Source organism: Natator depressus, chromosome 6 (genome assembly GCF_965152275.1).
Source record: "Natator depressus isolate rNatDep1 chromosome 6, rNatDep2.hap1, whole genome shotgun sequence".
In the NCBI taxonomy this organism is placed as follows: domain Eukaryota; kingdom Metazoa; phylum Chordata; order Testudines; family Cheloniidae; genus Natator; species Natator depressus.
In genome coordinates this window covers 122536641-122559463 of record NC_134239.1, presented here as the reverse complement: position 1 = coordinate 122559463, position 22823 = coordinate 122536641, and the positions used below count along the sequence as shown (strand labels likewise).

At 39.3% G+C, this 22823-nt stretch overlaps 1 protein-coding gene across 1 annotated transcript in view; it reads right to left on the bottom strand.

Moving 5' to 3' along the window:
- Window positions 1-22823, bottom strand: part of WDHD1 (WD repeat and HMG-box DNA binding protein 1) — a 50195-nt gene that overhangs the window by 17153 nt on the left and 10219 nt on the right. Inside the window, exons 4-16 of the mRNA XM_074956482.1 lie at window positions 21150-21301; window positions 17923-18034; window positions 17282-17332; window positions 16235-16330; window positions 14523-14615; window positions 13450-13556; window positions 6997-7138; window positions 6612-6813; window positions 6233-6417; window positions 5102-5286; window positions 3368-3609; window positions 2387-2524; window positions 300-456 (exon numbers count right to left, since the gene is read on the bottom strand). Of these exons, the coding sequence (XP_074812583.1) occupies window positions 300-456; window positions 2387-2524; window positions 3368-3609; window positions 5102-5286; window positions 6233-6417; window positions 6612-6813; window positions 6997-7138; window positions 13450-13556; window positions 14523-14615; window positions 16235-16330; window positions 17282-17332; window positions 17923-18034; window positions 21150-21301 (1862 nt within the window). The remainder of the gene's footprint in view (window positions 1-299; window positions 457-2386; window positions 2525-3367; window positions 3610-5101; window positions 5287-6232; window positions 6418-6611; window positions 6814-6996; window positions 7139-13449; window positions 13557-14522; window positions 14616-16234; window positions 16331-17281; window positions 17333-17922; window positions 18035-21149; window positions 21302-22823) is intronic.

Here is a 22823-nt window from a genome sequence, read left to right as displayed (position 1 = left end):
AACTGTAATTTTAGTAAGGTTTGTAATTCACGATAAAATGTAAGATGCCTGTTAGCCACACATTAGAAATTTCTTTATCAAATTATTACTGACAATTTTATTCAAGGTCAATTTAGTAATTAAATGTCCATTTTAAAAATTACATATATAATTGGATCACTTTCTGAGCATATTTATTAGCTATTTACCCTTTAAAAATCATGTTAGTTAAAGTTTCTTTACAGTTTCTATTATTCTAAAGGGGAAATGTAACATTTATACCATGACCAAGACAAACAACTCTCTTTGCAAAATCCCACCTCAGCTGCTGGGGGTTTTCATGGATGCCAATTACCCAATAATGATCAGATTTTCCTTTGCAGTATTCTCGTGTGTCACATACTGGAATCCAGGTGTTCCCAAGTCCTCTGTTCAACATCTTCACAATTCCCTCCGAATCCACATAACATGGGGTACCTATTTATAACAAACACAAGCATTGTTCTGGCAGCCCACTCAATCTAAGACCGCAATATGACTGAGGATTTATGGGCAGATGCTGCTAGACAGCAGTACATGGTTAGGATGCCCAAATATTAAGTAATGTCCTCCAGCCCAAAAGTACAAACTGTTTGGGAGAAGCTACTGTTTGATTAGAAAGCTGCACCACCTGCTAGCCAGATTATTCAAACTGACATTTAAACATGGAGATACGTAAGAGATTGAAATTCCTGAAAGATTTCAAGAATTTGACAGAAAATAAGCTACGTTAGGAAAAACCACAACTTTGGGAATAAGCACTTTTTCCTACTATAAATCTCAGAAGTTAGAAATTCAACAGAAAAAAGGTTTCTCTCTTCAACCCGAGGCACAGCAGTATTTACAGTTTATCCTGAAACTCCCAAGCAGGTAGTTCCCAAATTCAGCTACTTAGCAGCTGACAGGTTTCAGAGTAGCAGCCGTGTTAGTCTGTATTCGCAGAAAGAAAAGGAGTACTAGTGGCACCTTAGAGACTAACCAATTTATTTGAGCATAAGCTTTCGTGAGCTACAGCTCACTTCTTTGGATGCATTCAGTGGAAAATACAGTGAGGAGATTTATATACACACCCATTTTTTCATGTTCCGTGTGTATATAAATCTCCTCACTGTATTTTCCACTGAATGCATCCGATGAAGTGAGCTGTAGCTCACGAAAGCTTATGCTCAAATAAATTGGTTAGTCTCTAAGGTGCCACTAGTACTCCTTTTCTTTCTACTTAGCAGCTGTAATCATAATCTATATTTGATTCAGATGGTGCAGTCTCTCTGCTCTCTCACTATCCAACCAAAATTGGGGCCTGGATGAAGGTTAGATGGTGGAGACTCAATCCACAGAAGAAAGAGGTAATACTGGTTGGCACAGAAAATATTCAGAAGAGATGTTAGGGTTGATACCTGTCCTTGGACTCGAGGGTGTTTATCTGCGTTTAGTCAATAAGGTGTGCAAGCCAGAACCCCAGTATTTTTTAGCACTCAAGTAGCATTAATAGCCAAGAAGGGTTCTTCTCATCTGTGTATAACTAGCAGATTGGAACCTCTCTTTCTGGATGCAGAGCTGCCCAGCTATCTGGTCTTTGTTACCTCAAGCTGCAATTATTATTGCACACAAAGCTGTTGTTGAAGACCACTCACATTTCAGGTAGTGCAGAATGCAGTTTCTGAATATTTAGTGGTGCTTCTCGCTGGGAGAATGACATCTGTAGTCCACAGTGTGCTCTTGTGTCTAATTTGTGTCCAGGTGCAAGTCAAGGTGTTGGCTACAACCTATAAAATAACTTTCTAATTTTGTTCCTGACTATTGCAGAGAACACCTCTCCTCATGCTATACTGTAGCAGTTGAGGTTAGCTGAAGAACTGACTTAAAAGCCTGCATATGTAAAGTGGGAGTGGTTGGTGGCATAGGGTTCCCAGCTACGGGCCCTCAGTTCTAGAACTCACTCCACACATTGATCTGACAGAGGAGACTTTGTTGACCTTCTTAGAAGGCTACAGGGCTTATCTATTTTTCCTCACAGGCTTTTCCCTAAGCAGATATTTGGGACAGATCTCAAGTTTTTTCTATTTCAGTAGAAAGGCAGAGATGTAGCTTTTTTGGGGGGAGGCAGGAGGGAAGCCAATTGGCTCAAGGTTTTTTGGTAACATTTTAAAGTATTTTTTTAATACTGTAAATACACTAAGATTTCCAATTACCACATTTATATCAGAGGAAGATGGCTGAATCGGTGGTCAAGAGACTTTAAAAACAAATTTGAGTTACAGGAACATCTTATTTTTTAAAAATTAGGTGAACGATTCTGCAAAATTCTCCATCTAAAAAAGCCAAGATTGCTCACTGGAACTCTCATCACATAGCTGCATCATCTTACCTTCTGCTGAAAATCCTACCCACATCAGGTAGGATTTCCTTGTAAGAGGAAGTGGGTCTCCATGTAAAACCTGTCTCTTCTTTTTTCCTAACTCTATCAGCTGTACTCCAAGGCACTGGTCCCCATCAAAGCCAGTACCTAGTAAGAAAAGAAGGTCAACCCAATGACTGTGTTGCATAACAATATAATTTTATACTTGATTAGACAGAATCTGAAGGTAAAATGCATCTTCCTCTGAGTAATTCTATTTCAGGTCTATGCCTGAACTCGTAGGTCAAATAACTGAGAGCCCAATTCTGATCTCAGATATGTGGGTACATGTTGTGTGTATCTTATAAGCTCAGCTACAGCTCTTACAAACACATGCGTAATATTTGTTTTTACAAACTACAAGTTTCTACAAACTTCCTCCTGTGTATCTGAAATCCAAGTTGGATCATGGCTATCTTACAGTTACAATCCTCTCCCCACAAACTCAGCCAATTATCAAAGCATTCATTTGTTCCTGCCTAGCAATTAAATGTCTATTGCACATTCTTCTTCAGAATTCATGCTATTTTAAGTGACAGATGTGTATAAATATGCAATGAGGCCAACATTTGCAAACTTGAGTGCCTAAAATTTCAAGCAAAATTTTTTTTTGCTGATTTTCATAAGTGTTGAGCACCTACAACTCCTACTGAAGTCACTGGGAGCTGTGCATCCTTAGCACCTCTCAAAATTAGGCTACTTATTTTTAGGTGCCTAATTTAAGGCACTCAAGTTTGAATATGTAGGCTTTATTGTTTAATGACATTTGTGGGTTTGCTGCAATAAAAGGAGTTACTGGTGGAGAGGGAGAGAGGAAGCACAGAGCGAGGAAAAGAAAAGAAGAATTGGTGACCATGCACATTAACCAATACCTGAAACCACTAACAAGAGATGGTAGGGATTTAAAACAAACCAAAAAAAAAAAAAAAAGCATGAGAGGAAGAAGAGTACCTCTGTGATAAATAACCACAAGCTGCTCTCCATGTCCCGCCATTGACACCACTGGACCAGGGAGACTGAAGATCTCTTTCTGAACTCCACCAATTGTAAACACACGAGTTAGCATTGCACTAGTGGCACAAGCAGCCCAGCCCTGACCCAGACAAATAGCTTCAATATCTTCATCCTTTGGCATATCTACTGTCCATTCCTTATTGGAATCCCAGGAGCTAAAATGAACGCAATGAAGCTTGCTAAAAAATGAGAGGAACAAAAGGAAAACATTTAAACATTTAAGTCTGAAATAGACGGCATGACTTAAAATACACCATCGACTTACCTGTGCTCTGTAAAGTTTTATTATTTTCTGAGACTTGAGGGATTACCTAGAATCTGCAACTATCAGACAAGTGAAATGGCATGATACGTGCAGATTACCATTTGTAACCCTATTGCTCAGTGACTGATCATCCAATTCAACTTGCAGCTTCAGAAAGCCAGATTCTTCAAAAGCATGATGTTGAATCTGATTGGAGTCTATGGGTGGGATCTTCAGATGTGCTGAGCAACTCCAACTCCAATTAAAATTAATGTGATTTGAGGGCGCTAAGCACACCTGAAAATCAGGCCCTACAAATCTTGTCACATTTTCCTGACAAATTCAGGGTTTTTTTTATTAAAACTTTTAGTTTTTAAAATTTAAACTTTAAGAGACAGACATAAGCAAATTGCTTTTAAAATTTCAATTTGATGAGTTTATTTGCATGAATAGTTCTATTCAGTGCTGCAAGGACATAAAAAGAAATAAAAAAGACAAACTCCCACAGATATCGGTCAGAGGTAAGTAAGATCTACCCAGGGATAGGGCTACATGCTTAGGGCTTGATCCCTGTGTCCATTGGTCATTACTGTCCATTATATTCCTGTTTGTCATTTGAAAGTGGAATTCCAAGTGCAACATCTTTCATATGGCAAATTTAAAAATACAGCCGCTTTAGAGTCCTGTTACATTCAAACACCAGAAGGCAAAAAAGGCAGACTCCCAAGTATTTGACACACTTTTGAAAAAGCTTTGAAAAACGTACAAGTTTTTCAGAGCTCCTATAACTAGTAGATGCTGATCACATTTTATAAATGAAGATCTACATTTTGGCTAGTTGTACATGGATGAACTGGGTGAGGAAATGGGTGAAGATCTTTCTCGCCCCTGAACATTCCCCAGCTGCTGTTGGAAAGCATGTACTGCACATTTCATCAGCAGGTTCTAAGAAGCACTATACGGTGCACACACTTAAGTCATTCTGTCAGTGTGTGCCCTGCAGCTAAAATGCATCTACGCATCAATGCTCAGACACAATAGCTTTCTATTATCACTCCTACTACTGCAGAGGGAAGTAACAATCTTCCCAACAATGCCTTATCATGCATTATTGACTAGAGGGGACTGAAATTCTGTCATTAATATGTAGAGTTTCGTTTGAGACATCAATGCATTAAAATCTTCCAATATACACCTGGAAAGACAGAAGAACTTCAAACAACAAGAAACAAAGAAAAACTACCTGCACGACATAAAGTATTAGGATACTCCTTAAATCTACATAGCGGAAGGATGTGAAAATCTACCACCATTTTTTTTTTTTAAATTAAGATCAAGAACCAAAAAGTGATAACTTCAAAGAGCTCTTTGAACATGCTGAATTTAATTCCACAATACAGGTTCCATGCAGATGCACTATAGATTACCTTGCAAGTTCCTCTGTGCTCTCACATGCCAACAGGATAGCTTCACTGGAGAGATCAGCCATTGTGTGATTCAGAGAATTTGGCAAGTGCGTTGCATGATGTATAGAGGTATCGTGAAATTCTACATCTATAGCGTTGTCTTGCTCATCATTATAACAACGAATAATACCAATAGAGTTCCACACCTATAAGACAAAAGGTGAAGAATATTAGCAATTCCAAAGAAGCCAGTTAAATTATTCACACCTATGATCAGTTTAAAAGTGGCTGTGGCTGTCAGCTGCTGGGGCCGGAGCTGTCCCCACAGTTCCCCCTCATGGCCGGAGCTGTTCTCCCTCCCCCTGCCTCCCAGCGGCCACAGCTGGAGCTGTCAGCAGCCAGGGCTGGAGTTGGTACTGTCTCCCCCACCCCACTCCCCGCAGCAGCAGGAACTGTCAGTCCCCACCTTCCTCCCACAGTGGGACTCGGGCTGTCAGTCCCCCCAGCAGTCAGCCCCTCCTCCCGCCCCAGTTATTTTTAGTAAAAGTCATGGAAAGGTCACAGGCTTCCATGAATTTTTGTTTATTGCCCGAAACCTGTCCGTGACTTTTACTAAAAATAACAGTGACAAAATCTTGATCTCAGTCATAGTTGAAGATAAACGATTTAAAAGAGTATTTTATCTAGAATGCAATAGCACAGGTATAAAATGTCATATTCTAATTTTCCCTTAAAACAAAATATTGTGTCTACATGAAAATAAATAAAAATAGGAACTTCTAACTCATGTGTGATTTAGGCAAGTTACTTAACCTCTCTACAGCCCACTTTCTCCATGTGTAAAATGGCGATATATAGATATATAGATATAGATATATAAATATATATAACGCTTACCCATCTTTTTAGAAGTACTTTGAGATTTACAGGTAAAAGGTGCTAAGTGCAAAGTATACCATTAAGAGCTCTGGGTATTAACAGAAGGCTACTTTTATTATTTAGCTTTAGAGTTATGTCAAATTTTACAGTTTTTCAAGATAACAGTAAAAGAATTGATTTTAGTCTTAGGCAAGTCAAACAAGAAGTAGTGTCAGTAATTACAGAAAAAGTTATCATATCAATCAACACAGCCATAGATAAAATTAGACTTACCATGAAGCGGTGCGTGAGGTGTGAAGGGGTAGAACCAGACTGGAATGGCTTTTGCTGGGGAGTTGGCATTGGTCCATCATAGAAAGGTCTTTGGGTGGTTGATACTGGCAGAACTGGAATGCTACCATCTTGGTCATTGTCATCATCTTTTTCAAGATCGGAATTAACTTTCATCAGTGCAGTATCTAGAAGGTAAAACTTTAATATCAGAGGATTACCATGGCAGATGAGATAGAAAACAATTAAAGAAAACACTAAAAACTGTGCAGTGTGATAAAACAGAGGCCATATTTGGACAGAGGATGTAGGTAAGACTCAATAAAATGCTATCAGAGCCCGAAAAAACACTAAGAGCTGTAGAATCCAGTTCATTCTGTACCTAGTGAGTTCTCATCGTCCTCTATTATTGCCCCTCGTTGTCTAGGATGGCCTGAAGCTAGCATGAGGTCGTCATCATCATCATCATCTTCCTCATTAGATAGGACCTTTGGAGATGACCGTGGCTCAATCAGGTCTGTGTTTAAAAAGTCATCATCTTCATCAAAAAGATTGTTATAGTCCTTTGTCACTGCACTGGAGACCTAAAGTGAAAAAACAATCCTCAAAGAGCATTTTTCTGAACCTTGCATTCACAAATTGGATTAGCTAATAATCAAACCATACAGGGGCTGAGGCTGCTAGAGCTTTGAGTTTTTATGTACTCAGTCAAAATAAGCGTGATTGCTTAACCAATACAGATAAGGGTTAAGTAATATTTTTATTACCTTCCCACTTGATTTCTTTCCATCTCTATTACAAACATTCTCAAGCAGTCCCAGATTTCCTTCAGTGTCTGTATATGCTATTTGCCCACCTTTGGGGTGCCATGCCAGCCCACAAATTGTGTAACTTTTCTCATGTTTCATCCTAAAAACAAAAAAAAAATGTTTTTAAGCTTCTTAAGGTAGGAACCTTCATAAGTGTATTCTGCAAAGTTCTAGTGCTCCTTGTACTATAAAACAACATATAGATAAATGTAGCAACAACAAAATTACAAGGTGCAGAGAAGGGCTACTATGATGATCAGAGAAATGAAGAAACTGCCTTATGACAGGAGACTTAAGGAGCTTGGCTTGTTTAGCTAAAAAAAACAAAGGCTGAGGGAAGATATGATTGCTCTCTATAAATACATTAGAGGGATAAACAACAGGGAGGGGAAAGAGTTACTTAAGTAAAGGGCCAATGTTGGCATAAGAACATATGGATATAAACTGGCCATCAACAAGTTTAGGCTTGAAATTAGACAAAGATTTCTAACCATCAGAGGAGTGATATTATGGAACAGCCTTTTAAGGGGAGTAGTGTGGGTAAAAAAACCTAACTTGTTTCAAGACTGAGCTTGAGAAATTTATGGAGGAGATGGTATGATGAGGTTGCCTCCAATGGCATACAGCACATCCACGACTGCTATTAGCAAATATCTCCAAGGGCCACAGATGAGACTCTAGATGGGGAGAGTTCTGGGGAGAGGGAATTTTTTCCCATGTGTCTGGCTGGTGAGACTCGCTCACATGCTCAGGGTCTAACTGATCCCCATATTTGGGATTGGGAAGGAACTATTCCCCCAGGTCAGATTGGTAGAGATCCACAAGGGGGTTCACCTTCCTCTGCAGCATGGGTCACTTGCTGGTTTGAACTAGAGTAAATGGTGGATCTGTAACTTGAAGTCTTTAAAATCAAGAGTTGAGGACTTCAGTAACTCAGCCAGAGGTTATGAGCCTATTGCAGGAGTGGGCGGGGGAGAGGGTCTGTGGCCTGCGATGCGCAGGAAGTCAGTCTAGATCAGTGATACTCAATTAGATCTACCCATGGGCCGATTTGAGTATTTTATGACGAGAGGCGGGCCATTAGTGCAGAAGGCTGACAAAATAAAACACAAAACAAAACTTCAGCTGCCAATAAAGACCTTGACTGCAACATAACTATTAGTGTTTTTTTTAACAAAGTTTATAAATCAACATTATTACGTGTTTCATAGTTGTAGCCATGTTAGTCTGTATCAGCAAAAAGAATGAGGAGTACTTGTGGCACCTTAGAGACTAACAAATTTATTTGAGCATAAGCTTTCGTGGGTTAAAACCCACTTCATCGGATGTATGCAGTGGAAAATACAGTAGGAAGAGACACACACACACACACACAGAGAACATGAAAAAATGGGTGTTGCCATACTCACTATAATGAGAGTGATCAGTTAAGGTGAGCTATTATCAGCAGGAGAAAAAAAACCTTTCGTAGTGATAATGTAGCGCAAGAACAACGCTTCCTCAGCTCTCGTCCCCTAATGCCCCTACTCTACTTGCACTACATTGATGATATCTTCATCATCTGGACCCATGGAAAAGAAGCCCTTGAAGAATTCCACCATGATTTCAACAATTTCCATCCCACCATCAACCTCAGCCTGGACCAGCCCACACAAGAGATCCACTTCCTGGACACTACAGTGCTAATAAGCGATAGTCACATAAACGCCACCCTCTACCGGAAACCTACTGACCGCTATACTTAGCTACATATCTCCAGCTTTCATCCAGACCATGCCACACGATCCATTGTCTACAGCCAAGCTCTAAGATACAACAGCATTTGCTCCAACCCCTCAGACAGAGACAAACGCCTACAAGATCTCTATCAAGCATTCTTACAACTACAATACCCACCTGCTGAAGTGAAGAAACAGATTGACAGAGCCAGAAGAGTACCCAGAAGTCACCTACTACAGGACAGGCCCAACAAAGAAAATAACAGAACGCCACTAGCCATCACCTTCAGCCCCCAACTAAAACCTCTCCAGCGCATCAAGGATCTACAACCTATCCTGAAGGACGATCCCTCACTCTCACAGATCTTGGGAAACAGGCCAGTCCTTGCTTACAGACAGCCCCCCAGTCTGAAGCAAATACTCACCAGCAACCATACACCACACAACAAAACCACTAACCCAGGAACCTATCCTTGCAACAAAGCCCACTGCCAACTCTGCCCACATATCTATTCGGGGACACCATCATAGGACCTAATCACATCAGCCACACTATCAGAGGCTTGTTCACCTGCACATCTATCAATGTGATATATGCCATCATGTGCCAGCAATGCCCCTCTGCCATGTACATTGGCCAAACCGGACAGTCTCTATGTAAAAGAATAAATGGACAGAAATCAGACGTCACAAATTATAACATTCAAAAACCAGTCGGAGAACACTTCAGTCTCCCTGGTCACCCGATTACAGACCTAAAACTCACAATACTACAACAAAAAAACTTCAAAAACAGACTCCAACGAGAAACAGCTGAATCGGAATTAATTTGCAAACTGGACACCATTAAACTGCATGCAGCCAATGAAGTGGGTTTTAGCCCACGAAAGCTTATGCTCAAATAAATTTGTTAGTCTCTAAGGTGCCACAAGTACTCCTCATTCTTTTTGATTATTACCTGTGTTTCTGGCAATCTCTAATGGGAGAAGTGATATTGATGATCTCTGGCAAGCTTTATGAAGTGTGTTTTGTAGGAGGTCAGGGCAAGGCACATGCACTGTTGAAGATGCTCATCTGTCAGGCAATTGCAGCATTGTTTTTTTATAATGTTCATGGTAGAAAACCCAGATTCGCAGAGGTACATTGATCCGAACATTGTTAAAAGATAGATGAATAGATTCTGGCTATTCTGAAACTGCTCAGCATATTAAGTCCAGAAATCACAAAGTCCCACTTCTCTGAATTTTGCCTTCAAGACATCTGAGCTCTGGAGCCTTACAATTTCTAATTGAAGGGCACCTTCATCAATTAAATCAAGAATGTTCTTTGCTTTAGAAGGGCAAGGACCGCAGAAACAACAAACAGATAAAAAATAAATAAAAGCAAATCCTTTGGAATTTTAAAATTTTCAAATCACATTTTAAAATTTTCAGTCAGATTGTTTAGGAATTCTTGGATCGTTTTCATTGAAGTTTCATCTGTAACAACAACATACAATGTGGGAAAATGCAGCATCTTTCCTGTAAAGTCTGTCTGAAAGACTTCACGATTCACACACTTTTTCAAACAGATCCCCAACACTGCTTGCATGGCCTTGGAGCTGCAAGCTGAGGGAATTCAAGTGACCAATAATATCGCACAGAAAAGTTACCTGTGACATAGAGGAGACATCATTTATAAATTCCAGGAACTCACAAGCCTTGGTCTTGTGGTTTGAAAGAAATTCGATTATTTCTTTTTGAAGTGCACAAAACTTCTTTAACATGCACCTCCTACTTAACCAGTGAATGTCGTTGTTCTGCAACAGGTCACTGTATGCAGCTGAAACGTCTTGTAAAAAAGGTTTAAAAAGACGATGTTGCAAGCTGGAAGTTGAGTGTATATGTAGTTCACTAATGTCATCACAATACCCGCTGTTTTTTTCAAGTCCCCAGACAATTTACTGCATAGGACAGTCTGGTGAATGATGCAATGAAGCATATTTAATGAAGGGTGTGTCGCTGCCAAACAGGAAGCAAAGCCCTTCTCTTTCCCAGTCATGGAGGGACCTCAATCTGTAACAAGCAAATTTCCTTTCTGCAGATCTAAACCATTTTTTTCAAAAAAGCCTTTTACCTTTTCAAAAATGATCTCTCCTGTGGAGTAGGATTTTAATGGTTTTAAGCACAAAAATTCTTCCTTGAAAATGTCACCATCATAAAATCTAACAAACAGCAATAGCTGAACAGTGTCACTCAAATCGCTTGATTTGTCCACTGCAAGAGACATGTATTTGGCATTTTTTAAATCAGAAAGAAGCGCTGACAAACAACCCTCGTAAATTACCTCCAATCTTTGCATTGCCATGGAATCAGACAGGGGAATTTGCTTCACATGGTTCACATTGTCATCTTTGTTTTTATCTCCAGCAAAAAGCTCCTCCAGCATTTCCAATGGCACTCCTTCACAAGCTCGGCACCCAAGAAAGGCTTTTTCTTTTTAGCTAGTACCAACATTATCCGAAGAGAAGCAGCTGTTGCTTTTTCTTGTAGTCGCTGATGTTGTGAGAATGACATTTGAAGTGTGATACGAAGACTTCAGATTTTCAATTTTGTCACGTCTTGCAACACTGCCAGGAGGCTAGGCCATGCTGAAGTTATTGTGCTTTGATTCGAAGTGTCACCTCACATTGATGACCTTGTAGATGGATACAGTGGTTTGGCATATTAAGTGCAAAGGTTTTGCGTTTAAATGAGGTGGCGTAATAAAAGGAAAATCTGCTGTCCAGTTTGGGTTAAAAGCTTGGTTTTTGCTGTCGACTTTGCGATGTTTACTCCCACTAGCATTCATTTTTGGCTCCATTTCCATTCCTAATGAAAAAATGGGCGGCATTCTAGCTCAATCATAGCCAACGCTATCACGAGAACTTAAGATCCAGTCAGCAGTGCTTAATTTGTGCGGGGGCTCAGCCTTCGCACCTCTGGACTCCCAGCCAGCAGCTGCCGCTCTCCGGCTGCCCAGCTCTTAAGGCACCGCCATCGTCAGCAGCAGCGCAGAGGAGTGACACTACCATACCACCCTTACCTCTGTGCTGCTGCTGGTTGCAGCGCTGCCTTCAGAGCTGGGCACCCACCCAGGAGCTGCCCCTCTCCAGTCGCTTAATTTGTGTTTAATTTGTGCCAGGACTTGCTGGGGCTGAGTCCCCGGCACCTCTTTCATGACAAATTAAGCACTGCAAGTAAATTACTTACTAAGGAAATCATAGGCAAATGATAGGCAGCGGAACATTTTTTTAAGGTGAGCTGGCGGGTTATACAGGAAGCTTTTTCGGGCCTGCGGGCCCCCTACTGAGTATCACTCGTCTAGATAATCATGATGGTACCGTCTGGCCTCAAAGTCTATGAACTGAAGTGAAGTTAGCAGAAATTCGTAATATAGCACCTAGAAGTTCTTCCTTTCATATGAAAAAAATCAATTTGAGTTTTAAAACAATTAATAAATCAGAATTATATTCATGAAATGATAATTTCCCACTATAGGTGGAAAAAGAAAAGTAATTCCCCAGCAGACATGTCCTGCTGAATTGTCCAGTTACAATAGCACACATGGCTGCTCTCGTGAATCACATTTGACTAATTAGCCCTTTGCCTCTAATGTCAAATGGATTAAGTCTCTTCTCTCCCTTTGTTCTCACATAAGTGTCCTCCTACGAATCATCGGCATATAATCTTCCTGGGCTCCTAACATGTATTTTAAAAGTAATAAATCATGTTTCTTATCTGACTTATTCACATGCAAAAACCCTCCCTCCTCCTCACTTCATCAGACTTATGGAACAGAGATACTTTACTAACAAGACAGTAGCACAATCAGGTTCTGCCTTTTCTCCTTTGGGGCAAAGGTGAAAGAGTGGTTGGCTCCCTGATGAATCTTTATTTCCCCTCCTCCTGATTTAAGTATCCCATTCTTGAAGAAATGCATCACAAGAGCCACTGTTCTTGCCCTTTCGGGAGGCTCAAAGCCATATTCCCCTTACAGCCTGTCACAACACTACTCTTTATAAACTAACCAAAGGATGAAGGTGAGTAATAAAATGCATCACGTTATCCACTGTGGGCTAGATAGTGGTATTTAGTCATAAACCCACACTCAGGTCCCTGCCCCACAAGAATCACCAGGAGGCATTCTGACTCAAAGTGAGCTAGAGAATACCTCCCAGAGCTCCCTGGTTGCCCTGAGACGAAAGCATGGTGCACACTATGTGTACATATGTGATGATGATGATGATGCCATGGCTTTGCCTACTTCCCACCCTCTGTCTGGGAAGTTGCTCCTGGTGAGGGGAAGAGGTAAAGCATCTCAGGCAGCCCCTGAGCTCCCTTGAGTGCAAGGCCTGCAGTTCTGACCATCCCTTTCACAGGCTGTACAACAGTGAGGAGACTCCATGTTCCCTCGTCCCACCCACTGTGGGGCCATATAAAGGGAGTCACTAATCTAACCATGAGTGGGCCGCCTCTCTACTGCTCCCAGCTCAGGGAGCAAGAGAAAGTGGATTTTTTTATAAATCTAAATATATATCTTTTTAAGAGCTTTCTATAAGCAAATTATGTATCTATTTACATGGACAAAGTCTAAAAATAAGGGATAAGAAAAAACTCCCCTTTGTGAAAACAATAGATAAACATTTATATATTTTATGGAAAGCAATGAATACCTCTCCATGCACTCCTGAGTGTCCACATTCCAAACTGCTATACAACCATCGACACTTCCAGCTGCTACATACTGTCCGCAGGGAGACCAGGTCACAATACTCAGAGTCTAGGGAAAGTAGACATTACTATTAGTTGAGCGCTAACAATGTTCTTGGTCCCGTATAGTAAAATAGACATCTATGAAAAAGATCAAGAACTTTTAGCAAACTATATCCAGCTGTCTGTGGGAGGATTTTTTGCTACCCTCTTATAAGAGCCACTTTTTAAAAATCAGCATGTTTTTTATTCCTTTTCCTTCAGAGTACTTATTTTCAGTCACTGCATGCTATAAAGAAGTGCAACAAAGTCTGAATTTTTCAAATGTCCTGCAACACGTGGACAGGAGCAAAATGCATTTTGCAACTGCAGAAAGCAACCATTTTAGGTGGAGTTATGTACGCATAAAAGACTGTTTTATATTTTAATATTTGAAAGACTATTAAGAACTGTTCCACTGACGATACGCCCAGTGATTTACACGCGTACCATAACAAGACTCTTGTAGGCCTAGGTACACATATATCTAAATTACCATGTAGGTGAATTTGCATTCTCCTACCCAGCGATCTCCAAAGACGGGATGTTATAAGACAGGAGATCGCAAAGTTGCTATTTCCCTACTATGTAGGCAGATTTTAATTAATCAAAATATAGAGTAGAATAATGAAATCTCTATTATGCAAGCAAGCAAAGAAATATTTCTAACAGTTCTCTTTGTATTAAATCTATTTGGAACAAACATCTGGAACAGATGTTCCCAAACTCAGACCCACAGAGATCTGGCTGGTTACATGGTGCTGTCTCTCCTCTTCATTTTCTACCACATTGCATCCAAGGATACTTCAAAACACTTCAGATACTTTCCTAATATTACTATTCTATATAAACTACTGCTGTAGATTCCACAGGACTATAACAAGATTGCAAATGAGAGGGAAGTTGACCTGGAGGGTACATGTCCATGAGACAATTTCTAAGGGGATGTGTTTCACGCTATGACAAAGTTTACAAACCTATGATTTAGGGCACTTACCTGAGTAACGAAATTATCTGAAAGATCAAATTGATTATCCCAAGTTTCTCTTCTGTACAGTTTAACAACTTTCTCAACTGGAACTGCTAGTAACTATTCAGGGGGAAAAAATCTGTTAATTTAGGACAAATCAAATTTTGTTAAACAGCTTTAGTTTTATTTCACATGTCCCTTCCCATTCAAATAAGGCTAATTACAGCAGCCAACAAGCAGTATAGTTCCTTTATTCAGAAGTGACATTATAGTTGTAACTGTCACAACAGCCAATCTGACACAGTATCTTAATTAGCATCCCAACATTGTTGATTGATAAAATAAAGACAGACAAAACATTGTGAATTGTATTGGAAATTTCAAGAAACCATAAGTAAGCATAGTTGAGCACAGCAGTTTGTATTTTAATCTGCATTTATTGCTGGCAGAAGGGTGAAGAGGCTGACAGCTGCCCTTGAAAATTACAGAAATTCTGACCTTTGGAACTGCTAGCAAAATTTATAAATAGTTTTCAACAGCTTATAAATAAAACTTCCCCCAATGGACCCCTTCAAAAGTTGATATCTATAAAACCTTTTGATAGGATGTATTAATATTTTATATATAAATCTTTGAATATTTGACACCTAAACAAGATAATTTCACCTAATTCAAAGAGTATAAAAAAATAAGGAAAAAAACAAAGTTACTGCCAGTCACCCCATAGACCACTGCAGTTCAAAGTACTTCTTACATTATGTCTAAATAAGAAAAATAATATATTTGTTTAAATTTCAAGATATGAATGCAATATAGATTGTTCTGCCAATCAAAACTGTTACTGTTTTAGAACTGTATATAAAGTGCATACCTGTAAAGTAACATGCAAATCTAATGGACTGTAAGTGACATTCAAGCAGCACAAAAAAGTGATACATGGTCTTCTGCACAACTTAAGCCTCCTGGTACCAGTGATAGTGGACATGGGCAAAGAGACTCCACATAAAGCCTCAGAACAAGATGGCCTGAAATGGATTATTCAGGCAAGCTTTGTGAGGGGACAATGGAAATACATTTATGCAGATCCAGTGGATGGGAACCCCACATGGCATTTAAAAGTTGCAACCATTTTTTCAGATCATAAGTTGGAAGAGGGGTTTTGCCATGTCTCCCACTTTCACTTAGCTCCCCGTCCAAAGCTCCTTTACTATGGCTGTGTGCATGGCTGGGTAAGTTTCACATTGTATATACATTTTATTTGTAATGTAACAATCAACACTTCTTCATTCACACTAAAATCAATTTTATTCTTCTGTTGAAAATACAATAACTTATTATTTAAAAGGCTTGTTTATTTATACAATAGAAATTATTCACAGTATAAAGTTTACTTACATGAAAGAATGACTGAACCACTTTGATACCTAGTAGTGTACAAAGATGTTATTTCCCCACCAACAGGGTTCCTTCCTGTTCAGCATAACTTGAATATATAATACTGTATCAGGCTGACAGCTGGAGTATTGCCAACCTCACTTTGGCACTGACTATACAGTACTTTAACAAGTATCCATTTCCAGGGTTTGTTTGTTTTTTTAAATAATTTAATCAAAAACACTTTTCTTATTTTTTGGTGTTGGGATATGGATTGGCGTGGCTTAAATTCCGTTGTTAACAATGTGCTAAGTACTCGCAGAGAGAGAGGACTAATACAGACAGCAAAACAATGTGTCACTTACCTTCCCACTTTTAGGCTGCCAGGCAAGCCTACATATTGATTTAGCATTTATCACATCATTACACTTCTGCAGCAATGGCCAGCTTGTCACGCATGTCTGAAAACAGAATATTTAGGGACTAGGTTCTCTAGATTGCAACTGCAAAAATCCTTTTGTATTATAAAAAATAGAAAGTCTTAAAAGTGGAGTGTAGGGAAAAGAGGTAATTATACTAGAATTGTGGAAGTGAAGTAATATATCTCACCCAAATATGATATTAAGTCTGTCTTCTTCTTATTATTATTATAAAAAAACATGTCCAGGTTTTATAACTTAGTGAAAATATTTCTATAAAAATATAGCTACTTATAAAATATAAGTCTCAGACCAAGCACAAACCTTTCATTTTTATTAAATATGGTACAAATCAGATTGGTTATTCTACCCTACTAATACTTTGTAAAACCACAGTGATTTTAATAGGGTTGGACAGGGTGTGTGTCAAGGCAGGATCTGACCACAGTGATACAAAAAGGGTTGTATTGTTGTGCCCCATATTACTGCTTATACATTGAAATGCAAATCACAGCTATAATCTCAAAACATTGTATACGAAAAGTTACAGTGCCAGGATTGCTATACAAAAGGCATCCATGATCATAACTTCTAATGCTAGGTCTGACAATTTAGGTGTGTATTTGTCTTAAAAACTAGCAAGTCACAAGGATACTACTCAATCCTGCAATCAGCCCATGTATAAATTACTCCCATTTGGAGTCCCATTGTAGAGTCAATGGGATTTAAGCAAAAGTAATTCTAGACACAACTCTGCAGGACTGGGCCCTAACTCTGGAGAACTACATTATTATGAGCTATTGTTAGCATTAAATCTGCAAATTAGATTTCACCTGTATTAGGATTTTTAAAATATTTATCTTTTCCATTTATTGCCAATACACCAATTCTGACACATCAAAAGACAAAATGCATTATTTTAGTTAAGATCATTCTTTTGTAAAATACACACAGTAAAATCTAAAGTTTAACTCCAGAAGATTAGCATTTTACCTGATCTGAGATTTTCCATACTCTGACAGACCCATCACAGCTTGCTGATGTCTATATAAGAAAAAGTAGTTTTTAAAATGTCATCAACAATTCGCAGTAAAAGTAGCAAAAGTCATGCTACAATTAGAAGTTTAAGAGGTGTACAGCCAGCAATATAGACATACACTATATGAACAGCCTTTAAACAAACTCACAATAAATTTTATATGATTTATATTTTTGATATTAAATAAAATATAAATCATCTTGTTTGAAAATATATGAAACCCTTGTTCATTCCAACCCTTCTGTGTTTACAAATTCTTCACAATGAAATACTTAAAATTAGATGTAATTTTTTTTTTAAATCAACAGTTTGTTTTAAATTATGTTAGTGGATCAACTTCTCCCCTCAGCAGTAAGGACAATATAAAAATTTCACATTGAGAATGTACGTGTAGGAAAATAAAGCTAAGGTTATTGGAGACAGTTTGATATTCACATGACCCTTTTGATAGGCCGTACTCAGTAGACAAATGAAATAAAAACCATGTCCTCTGTGCCTGTGGACCATTTTATGATTTAAGATCCCATAAGAAACATAAAATATGAACTGCTGGAGGAAAAAGTACAAAGTAGAAAGTGACAGGAAAATTTTTTACCAGAAAAGCATCTTGGGGATCAAAAGACAGACTTAGGACAGGGGCATCATGTCCTCGGAATGTTTTCTGTTGGCTGCTATCGGTCACCTCCACAACTTTGACCATAAAATCACTGTGGATGAGAGCAATATACTTAATTAACCATATTACTTTAATACTGACAGGCAGTATTCTGCTTTGATTGAAGTAAATGTGAGTTCTATCTTATTGATCATTGATGGATAGGGTGCTTTTTTAATCACACTTATCACTGTAGAATCTATGTGAAAATGGAAGTCTTGCCATTTACTTCAACAGGAGCAGGCCATCAATAGCAGAATAGAATAACTTTCCCCCTAAATTAAAGAGGAAATGGAATGCTTTAGTAAGAAATCATATATGTGTCATAATCACACCCATCCACCCCATATTAATAACTATATTATTATGTAATTTTAGATTAATATCACCTAAATCTGTACTTTGGCTGTTGAAAGGTAGAGATTTATATTTTATCAGTACCACAACTGATTGACTTATCTTGTTAAATAGCTGCTACATATGCATATTAAGCTTGTTTGCTAAAAATCATTATGAAACTTTAAAATATTTCATGTAAATAATGCATTAGCTAATTTTCAAATATTTGGATTTTTTCAATATTATGACTCAATTTAGTCCATAATTAAGAATACTATCAACTTTTAAGCCATACTAGGCCCCACAATAGCATCTTCACCCAGCACTCTCCCACACACTTAAAAAATAATGTAAAATTTAAAAGTACTTGAATTGAGGTTTCTGATGTGTGAAAAAATAGAATACTAGTTAGAGACATCTGAGGCTCAAATTCAGTTTGGAATACATTTTTATGGTTGACATATGAACCACTTAAGATCAGGATTATAATGCACTTCCCTAAAAATATCTTAATAGCACTAGAGAGTTGCAATCTACATATTCATTAAATAAATCTAACCTTGGGCCTCAATCCTGCAGTTTTAAGCATAATCAACTCTTTTCAGGATCACAGCCACAGTTTCTGCAAGATACTAAGGGCTTGTCTACACTGTATGGCAAGCACTTTAACGGGTGTGATTTGTAGAATGTTCTAAGGTGTTGAGCCCTAGCTGCCCAGCATAGACCCCACTGGCACACTCTAAAAGGTACCTAGTTTGCATTAAAGGGGACAAAGTAGTCCCTGTTATCGCAAACTAGGTACCCTTTAGAGCAGTGGTTCTCAAAGCCGGTCTGTCACTTGTACAGGGAAAGCCCCTGGCAGGCCGGACCGGTTTGTTTAACCTGCTGCGAATGGGGGCTGCGGGAAGGGCGGCCAGCACATCCCTCAGCCCGCACCGCTTCCTGCAGCCCCCATTGGCCTGGAGCGGCGAACCGCGGCCAGTGGGAGCCGCGATCGGCTGAACCTGCGGACACGGCAGGTAAACAAACCGGCTCGGCACTCCAGGGGCTTTCCTGGAACAAGAAGCAGCCCTAGTTTGAGAACCACTGCAAAGTATACACAGGGCAGTTAGGGCCTAACATGTTACAGAGCTCATCAGATCACACCCCTCTGGAGCGCTTTGCCACGTTATGTAGACAAGCCCTGAATATTTTAGTCTAACACAAAAAATAGCCATAGCAAGAAGTGTATAAATTGTATTCATTCATTTCCATATTACTACTATTTTAGTATCTTTATAACATGCCTTGCAACTTTAAAACAGAACAGTTGACGAAATTTACCTTTTAAACAAACTACATAAATATTTCCAAATAGATAAGGTAAGCCTTTGAAACAGTCCATATGTAGAGCTCTGTGTGGATACACAAGTGTGTATCCACATCTGATCTGCGAACCGCAAAAATTATCTGTGGATATCTGCAGATATCCATGGATTTGCAGGGCTCTACACGGGGGCGCAGACTGAGGCTCCAAGGTGAACCACCCTCCTCCAGAGCTCGATCGGGAAGAGATGCACTGGCGGCTGTAGGGAGTCACGGTGGACCCTCCACCTGCCCTGGGTGGGGGGCCTGAGCAGATCCTGACCCCTGTCCCTGCCCCCAGGTCTCCCGACCAGGGCAGGTGGAAGATCCACGCTGCAGTTCCTCACAGCTGCTCGCCCGTCCTTAAGGTCAGAGCCCTACACGGATACAAAATTTGTATCTGCATCCACGCTGGTATCCACAGAAATGGTCCAAGGATATAAAGCAGATACCCGCGGATTTGCCAGGCTCTATCCATATGTTCTGCATTTAAGTGGAATGTACTGTCAACTCACAAAGTCCTAGACTTCAAGTAATACTTGAGAGACTTGTGACAATTAAAATAAAAACAATTTATTTGCATTCCCTTTTTTTTGTATGTCACCCTCTCTTTCAACACTATTATGGCAGAAATCTCCAGGTGGCACTGTTAAAGTCTTACAAGTTCTTAGTGTGGAAGGACTGCTCGGTCTGAAAAAATACTGTATTTTTGTTAGATCTGTGATAATTTTCTTTTCAGGAAAGCTGTTGCAAGCAGCAGGAAAATGTTCTCTGCTTTAATCTAACTAGAGTCAATTATTGGGGCAGAGCTGCTCTCTGGAAACTGGGAATTGGCATTTTGTCTAAAATTAATGAATAAGAGGACTGTTTTACCACCTCTGTTAAAGAACTGGTGTCTATAGTGTAAAATAAACAAGTTGCCCGAGATATTAACTAGACTTTGCATCGCTCCTTTCTCCTCCTCAGGGGCCGGGGGTATAATCCTGCACCCAACATTTACTACTGCTCTGCAGAGGGGTGACAATATATTATGTTAGAAAATAATGTCCCAATCCAACAAACATGCACATGCTTAATTTATTCATGGGCATTAGCGTTTGCAGTACTGGGGCCCTAAACTGTTAACAATACTGTGATTCTTAATACAAAGTTAATAACTAAAGCCCTGATCCTGAAATGAGCTCCATATGGGTGAACCCTTGTGCCGTCACAAAGTAAGTGCCTGAAGAATATAAATTACATTTGGAAACTTGATGTTGTGGGGCTGTTATTTATGTGGCCCCAACCTCTCCCATAAAAGTTTTTCTCAATGGCCTCCTCCATTTGACTTTTTTCTTCTATGATGACCTTTTGAGGCATTATAAAACCTTCACAAAATGCAGATTAGTTAGATGGCATTGCGAACAAAAGTCACATCCCAGGAAGTCGCTAATGTTCCACATTTAGTGTGGCTATTGACTTCTCCTGCATCAAGATCAAATTACCTGGATCCAGCAGCAATTTTAGTACCATCCCTGTTAAAGACAACATGGTTTGCATTCGTGGTGAAACGAGTCAGGATGCCATCAGGAGCTCCTTCAGGGAACGTATGAATCTGGACGGTATTGTTAGATACTGCAGTAACCAGTCTTCCATTCTACAAATGAAACAAATAAACTCTGGAATTGGTGGATTAAAGAAAAATATTTTGGTCCAAGGAACAGGAAGCCAGTTCTTTCCATATATAATCTTGAGTAGTTCCACAAGAGCTTCTGGTTTTAAAAAGGAGCAGCAGCTGGGAAATGTTCTTCCAGCTACATTTCTTCCTCTTCCCTCTCTCCCCCCCCGCCACAAAAAAAATTAACAGAAACCAAGAAGAAAATTTTTAATTAACAAGTACAACCCTCCACACTTTTAATTTAATAATATTACTTAACCATCTTCCTTAAACCAGTGGTTCTCAACCAGGGGTACACATGCCCCTTGGGGTACGCAGGGGTCTTCTGGGGGTACATCAACTCTCGACATTTGCCTAGTTTTACAACAGGCTACATAAAAAGCACTAGAGCAGTCAGTACAAACTAAAATTTCATATAAACAAATGAGAAAGTAAGCAATTTTTCAGTAATAGTGTGCTGTGTTGTGACACTTTTGTAGTTTTTAAGTGAGGTGAAGACAAATTAGACTCCTGAAAGGCATGCAGTAGTCTGGAAAGGTTGAGAATCACTGCCTTAAGCTATTTAAACAACTTACTCCTTTAGGCCCCAATCCTGTAAAGATGTATTCACATGCTTAAATATTTGCTCTGTGAGCAGCCCCACTGGCTTCAATGGGACTAATCACAATGCATAGTTACGCATGTGAATAGGTCTTTACAGGATCAGGGCCTTAGAGCCTTGTGTCTTTCCTAAAATAATGAGCGTGAGAGTCCAGGAATGGCACTAATGAAGTCTAATGAGATCCATTCAATCTTCTTCACCAGGAAGAAGGGGATTATGAGGCCTTAACTGTGGAGAGTATGAAGCAGGAAAACAAGGAGGATTCTCAGGGTTTTGATAGAGAGGAAAAAAGCGCACTTCCCAACATAAAAAGTTTAATCAAAATATACAGGCAGTCCTTGGACTTACGACACAATCAGATCCTGAAAATCGTGTCTTAAATTGAAAACATCTTAACTCGAATTTCCCATAGGAACAGTGTCCGATCGAGCGTCGTAAAGTCGAAACACAATGACAATTTATAAACATCATAAGTGCCGTTCGTCATAAAGTCGAGAACTGCCTGTATTTGGTTTTTATGTGCCACATGATCATGAGAGGGCGCCCTTGTCCCAAATATCACAGACTAAATGCCATTAAGGAAAGCTTGATGGTTTGTCAGCCATAGTTTAACAAATGGCCAGTTTGCAGAAATACAAACCAGAAGACCGTCACATTAATCTTTCCAATATTCCCTATTCAGAATTCCAAATTAATATATGGTCAAGTGCCATGGCAATCTTTTATGTTTATAGAAAAGATCTATTGTTAAGGTGAAAATGTATCATCCCTCTTCACGTATGTGTGGCAGCAGGTTTGACAAATAATGTAAGTTACAGGCTATATAAAATACATAATTACAGCTGCCATGCATATTTTTCTCCAAAAGCAGAGTTACATAAAGTTTATGTTCACAAATAT